This window comes from Centroberyx affinis, unplaced genomic scaffold (genome assembly GCF_046629955.1).
Source record: "Centroberyx affinis isolate AG114_WGS23_722 - 3 ecotype Tasmania unplaced genomic scaffold, CSIRO-AGI_Caff_v1 ptg007673l_1, whole genome shotgun sequence".
Taxonomy (NCBI): Eukaryota; Metazoa; Chordata; class Actinopteri; order Beryciformes; family Berycidae; genus Centroberyx; species Centroberyx affinis.
The window spans coordinates 1,387-7,856 of record NW_027283869.1 but is presented as its reverse complement, the minus strand read 5'-3'; the positions used below and the strand labels follow the sequence as shown (position 1 = coordinate 7,856).

The window sequence follows — 6,470 nt, the reverse complement described above, 5'->3', positions numbered from 1 at the left end:
CTTCTGTTCTGCTACTGTCTGCCTTCTCGTCTCAACACTCATTCACAGCACTTTCTCTTTTTCAGTCCTTCCTTCTTTCTCTGCTACCTTGCTCCCATACAGTTATCCTCTCCTTCCTCACTTTCTTATCTTCACAGTTCCTATGTCTCTCTTCATATCGTCCATCCCTTTCTCTCTCTTCCCTCTATATCCTCATATTATTTCCTACATTAACAGCGCCACTTTTCATCCCAAACTTGCCTCCATCTTCTGTCTTTACATCTTTTCCTTATCCGTCTCCACCTCTCCTACTTTTCCGTTGCTGTACACTTCATCATACAATGGAATTGTTTCATAATTTCATGTTATTCTCATATAGATACGCATGAGTTAAGATATTTTAACATCAACTGTACTTTCAGCCTAAATTAAATGTAATCAAATCAAAACCCCTTCCTCCCTCCATCTCTCTCTCCTTCCTTCTCCTCTCCTACCTTCACAGCTGCTCTGCACCTGCTTTCAGTCTCCTTTCCTTCCCTCATTCCTTCCCTCCTTCCTCAACCCCTTCCTCCCTCATTTTCCCTCCCTCCCTTTCGTTCACAGCTGCTACAACCCTATTTTTAGTCTTCTGCCTCCTTCCATCCATCCATCCATACTTCCCACCCTCCACCCCTCCATCTCCTACCTTCACAGCTGCTGTGTCCCTCCTCGTAGCCGGCGCTGCAGCTGCACTTCCCAATGGGCACCAGCCACTCCCCTTCGGCGCTGCAATGCATCCTGGGAGGGCTGTCCGTGTCCACCTCGGAGTTGTTGACGCAGGCGCCGCGCACCTCTACCAGCGTGGCGAAGGCCGCCTCGGCCACCGTGTCGGGGAACACGGCCAGGTTCTGGACGGTCGCCAGGCAGCGCTTGTAGTACACGCGCACGGCCACCAGGGCCACGCAGGCGCCCACGTCCTGGAACGCCAGGTGGAAGCCCTTGCGGTTGAGGTGGCCGATCTCGCGCACCTCCGTGTTCAGCTTCATCTTCCTCTCCCCCAGGTCGCCCTGCGTGAAGCTCTCGTCGGCGGCGATGGTGTCGATCTTGGTGTAGCGGTCCTCCCGGGTCACGCCCCCGAGGTCCCGGTCCGACTCCACGTACAGCAGGTTGAAGGTCTCCTTGCAGGTTCCCGCCACGCCCGGGATGCTGTTGCAATCGCGCAGCGTGAACTGGAGTTCCACGAAGATGCGCTGGCCGCCGCGGCGCGCCACCCAGCCCGTCTGCAGCCAGTTGTTCTGCTGCGTGGGCTCCATCACGTTGCACACCTGGTACGTCCGGATGGGCTTGTACTTCTCATCCACGCCACTTATCTCCTCCCACTGGAAGAGGGGAAGCAGAGAGAGGAGGAGGAAACGTGAAGAAGTGGTGGAGAAAGAAAGAAGAAAAGAGGGGCAAGGGGGAGGTGGCAGCACAACAGATGAGGAGGGAGGGAGAGGAAAGGAGGAAGACAGGAAGGGAGGGAAGTGGTGGCACAAAAAAAGAGAGAAAGGAGGAGGGAGGGAGGTTGGGGTGATGGCAGGTCGAAATAATGTGGAGGAAGAGACAGCAGGGCGAGAAGCGATAATATGGAGGAGTGGAAAGGGAGGAAAAACAGAAAGTGATATGAGGTGGGTGGGAGGTAACAGAGAAAATTAGATAAAGAAAAAAGAAAAACAGAGACAAAGAATACAGTCAGCTCAGGTTAACAGCCTAATGACACAATCTGATGAGTGGGTGTGTGGGTGTCTGAAAAACAGTGGCATTATGATTCTCTAATAGCGTCACAGAGAAAATGACAAACTGTGCATCCACAGTCATCATGTGGTGTTTCTGAAACTATTGGTCGGGATCTAAAATGGTCCATGGGACAATTTATTTTGATTTAGAATCACCTCTGGCAGTCAACATTTGTCAGATTCTGCTGCTTCATCCCATCCATTCAGATGCAGCCATTAGAAAGGCCCCACTTTCTACATGCTTACTAGGGCTGAAAGATATTGTCAAAAAATCTAATTGTGACTATTTGACAGAATATTGCAATTGCGATTTAAACTGCGATTCACATCATCATAAGTTTTTCTTGTCATACATTTTTTAGAACTTTAAAATTGTTAGAAGAAAAGTGATGTTGTTAAAATAAATATGTCAGTGTGCAGGATTTGCTGAGTTTGAGTATGATGGAAGGTTTTTACCGATATTGTACTTGATTCAACAAAAGACAAAAGACACCTTGTTTATTAATCCATTTTGGACGCCCCTCTCTTACGCAACTGCAGCCTCTGCGATTTGGAAATTGCAGAAGTTTATATTGCGATTTCGATTTTTTTATTTTTTATTTAATTGTTCAGGTCTAATGCTTACTGCACTGCTACTGTGCTGTTAATCCACGCCCACAAGGAATGGTTTAGAAAACAATATATAAACCGCAGTGGGATGAATGTAGGGTTGGAGGGGCATCAAAGTGGAAGCGGCCTTCATAAAGCCTCCATGGCTTTACCCATCAACATCCTTGGTGTAAATGCCTTATCGACTGGGCCTGAAACATTGATTATTAAATGCCTGTATTGATTAGGATTCTCTGTGCCGATGAGCTGTGAATATAGAGTTAGGTGTAATATTGACCTTAACATGCAGACGGAATAAAGTGGTTTTATCTGATTATTGGGGATCAATAGATCTGTGTACATGTACTGACCGAGGCTGTTAGAGGCGAGATGACTGATGGTCACGACTTTGTGTTTGTGTGTCTAACGCTCTCCTTTGCTCTTCTCTTCTTTTTTTTTTTCCAAGCACTTCTCTCTTGTGGTCATACTAGGATCACAGGCATACTGTCACAGCACTATGACACTTGCACCCCTTACTATTGGTAGCTTGTAAACGTAATGGTAATGGTTGGTGATCTAGGATTTTAAATTTATTCTGTTGCACTCACTGTAATTCACTCTGGATAAAACCGTCAGTTAAACATGTAAAAATGTACCAGAGCTATTATTTATATTCATTCAGGAAGTGAATTTCCAATATAAACCAAAAGCATGGGAAAACTTTTTGACATATTATGCTTTTCATAGTCCCTTTTGATGGATGAGTGATTAAGACTTCATGTCATCATTTGAATTATTGAGACACTCTCTGACTTGACAGACTTGCAAGTGAGTTGCACCCTAAACCTCCTTCTCTCCCCCCCTCCCTTTCTTTCTCCCCTCCCCTCTCTCTCTCCCCCCTCCTCTTTCTCTCTCTCTGACACACACACACACACAAAACTAGACAGTGAGAATATATTATCTGTGATGGTGATGTGATAAACTACACCATTGTCAAATTGACTAAATGAAGCAGGACGCAGTGCGTTTTCTCTTGGCCAGCCCTATCGGAGTTCGTAGGTGAATCACACAAGTCTATTAATCCTGAATTTACAGCTTTGCATGTGGTCCACCAGCCACCTCTACTCGACATTGATTCAATACACCCACTTACACAAACACACACACACACACACACACACACACACACGTATGTGTGTTGGTACGCGCACGACTCACAATGCATACCTATAATGAACATCTTGTGTGTGTGTGTGTGCATGGAAAGGCCAAACTCCAGGTGGAAAGTGGGTGACAAACTGCTTTGGCATGGGCAGATTCTTTAAAAAGGGCCCCCGCTTTGGCATTTATCTTGCAGTCATAACTTAGCGCGAAGGTTTTTACAAGCCAAATCGATCGATAGGGAAGGGGACCATTTATCTGTGGCGGCAGATCTGTGTGGCTGGTTTGGATGCTGCGGTATCCTAGCCTGGATTAGCCCCATCGATTAATGATAATGATGAGCTCCCCGACTGGAGAAAGAGAGAGAGGGAGAGGAGAGGAGAGGAGAGGAGAGGAGAGGGAGGGATGGAGAGAAGGAGAAGGGAGAGATGAGAAGGGGGGGGCGAGGGGGTGGAGAAAAGAAAGAAAAGCAGGAACAGAAAGAGCAGAGAAAGGTCGAGGCAGAGAGAAAGCGACACACACAAACACACACAGTGAAAAAAGGAAGTACACTTACTCCATTGGGGGGATATGATGTCCAGCCCAGCTCTGCCTGAGTCTCTTTAGAATTCAGCAGCACCACTGGAGAGAAAAAGACAAGGAAAGGAAAAAAAAACAGACAAGAATTAGGTTAGAGGTCAGCTGAGGTGGCATAATACTTGTTTTGCTTTTTTCTTTATCTTGTCAGTATAAATCAGTGGGTCAGCAGTGCAGCTCTTGTGCATCTCAGCAGGACAAGATGGCAGTAAAGATTAGTTTATATGGACAAAAACAAAGAGTGACCCTTATATTTGCAACGCTAACTCCAAACAAAGAAAGCGAGACATGGCATTTTAGATTTGGGATAATCACAAAAAAACAAACGACAAAAAAGAGACATTAATGTTGAGGCAGACTTGTGAACATATCCTTCGATAATAAGTGAATTAATACCATCTGTTGAGGAATTAAGCAGGCCAAAGAGCTCTCCGTCATCCTCTGGCTTCAAGAGTGAAAAAAACACACCAGGGACCGGAGACAAAACAAGACCGTAGAGCTTTAAAAACAAGCTGAGAGACAAGGCATGCCCTCAGTTCCCTTTCCACGCTGCAGACAAGAAAACAAGAATACTTAAAAGCACAAGGTCTTTGTTCCATTTGTTTTCTTTTCAGCACCATGGACAAGAGAAGCAGAAATGAGCTATGAGTCTGGTTTCAGGACCTTGGACAGTGACACAATAAAATGCAGATCAAGAGCTGTGCAGCAGGGGAAAGCTCACTGGATTCAAGCTTAATAGAGGCAGCTGCTAAAATAAAGGACCCAGACCTAAACCTTGCCAGAAAAAAAACACACCCTGCTTTTAATATATTTGTACCACTCATATATCTCTTGTTTATTTTGGAAGTGGCCTCACCAAAGTACCCATATTCACAGTAATGGGTGTGGAAAACTTTTCTCCAAAGTATAGTTAAGTAGTTCTCTGGTTACAACCAATGTTGCCATGGCAACCCAGAAGGCACAGCTCGTCAGTTATGTCCTTGACCAATCAGATTGCATGGTTGAAACTATCCGTTGTTTAATATTCAGTCGTATGCAGCAGGCATACTGTACACGAAATCCATCATCGACGCATTAATCTTAATCTATAAAGTAAAATCAACATCTGTAGTGACATATGGCGAGTTGCATTATCAGTTCATTTTTTAATGGATTTTGCTGGTATTAAACGTCCCCATGTCCCCCCCCCCCCTTTACTCCCCTCATGTCTCACACAGAGAGTTTCAGGCTTTCGTGTTGGCTGTTCCCAACATCCACAGCCTTGAGGCACTGTGAGGTCTAACAAGCAGACAAAACCGTTTCTTCAGCACCTTGGAGAGCACCCCCCCCCTCCTCTGACTTGTTTTAACATCCTTGAAAGTGCTACTTTTGTTCTAGCACTTTAGTTTGTTTTCTACTTCAACTTTCAACCACTTCAGGAGCCTTGTAAGGACTATCAAACACAACCCACATGACACGCAGGCTGGAGTAGGCAGCGCGCTCCTCGACAAGTAAACCTCTCGCATCAATCTAAGCAGTTTTAGTATTCTTCAACAGAGCAACTTTTCATCCCGTCCCACTGCTACGTGACAAATATTTGGACTTATCTTAACACTACATCGACATGAATAACCGCCGTGCCACACAGGCATCTTGGAGAGCAAAGAGGAGAAACCTACACAATCTGACTCATGCTGAAAACCTTGAAATTGCATGGGATGACTCAAGACCTGCAATCCAACTGACTCACGCTCTGACAGGGAGGCTACGGACTCTGACACAAAGACGTGCGATTGTGCCCAAATGAAAGGAGGATTTCTATTTCTTTATCTTTTAACACTTACACTAACAGGGTTTAGAATAGCTAGTGTCACAACAGCAGCATTGACGCACTTGCTGAACTTTTCATGCAGACCTACTGTACAGAAAATAATACGCACAGCATAATGACACATCTTGAGTGCATAAATTCCCAAAAAGTAAAGAAAGTGAGAAACAACTACTGTTTTTGTTGTTGAAGATGGTGTAAATTGAAAGAAATAAATATGTTTCTTTTTTTTTTCATCAATAAGCCTCTAGTTTGGATTATTCCATTTAGAGCCAGTGTGCAAGATCTTTTCATCATCTTTCATTTAATGTCAGACTTTCTTTTTAATAACATTTTACAAGTATTTTCATTGGTTTGCCTTAGTGCCAAGGCCAGGAAACATTTCCGTCCCCTCGGGGGGAAAAACAACGGAAATACAAGGTTACATCAACACTATTCAAATGCACAATATCTCACTGATAATAGTGAATTCTGACACTACTTGTGCCAGAAAAGACTCGCTCAATAATGTAGTTATCACTACAGTTTGAATATTACAAAGACAAACAGCCTTAGAGGCAAAAGACAGTGAATAAGCATTTTTCTTTTTCTACTTTGTTTGAATA

General features: G+C 44.5%; 1 protein-coding gene across 1 annotated transcript; it reads right to left on the bottom strand.

Annotated features, from left to right (window-relative positions):
* Positions 1-664: 664 nt before the first annotated feature.
* Positions 665-4,103, bottom strand: LOC139639766 (ephrin type-A receptor 10; the record flags this gene model as incomplete). Its single annotated transcript, XM_071513915.1, has 2 exons — positions 665-1,337; positions 4,039-4,103. Coding segments are annotated over 2 exons (738 nt in total), but the record flags the coding sequence as incomplete, so codon positions are not given.
* Positions 4,104-6,470: the final 2,367 nt, after the last annotated feature.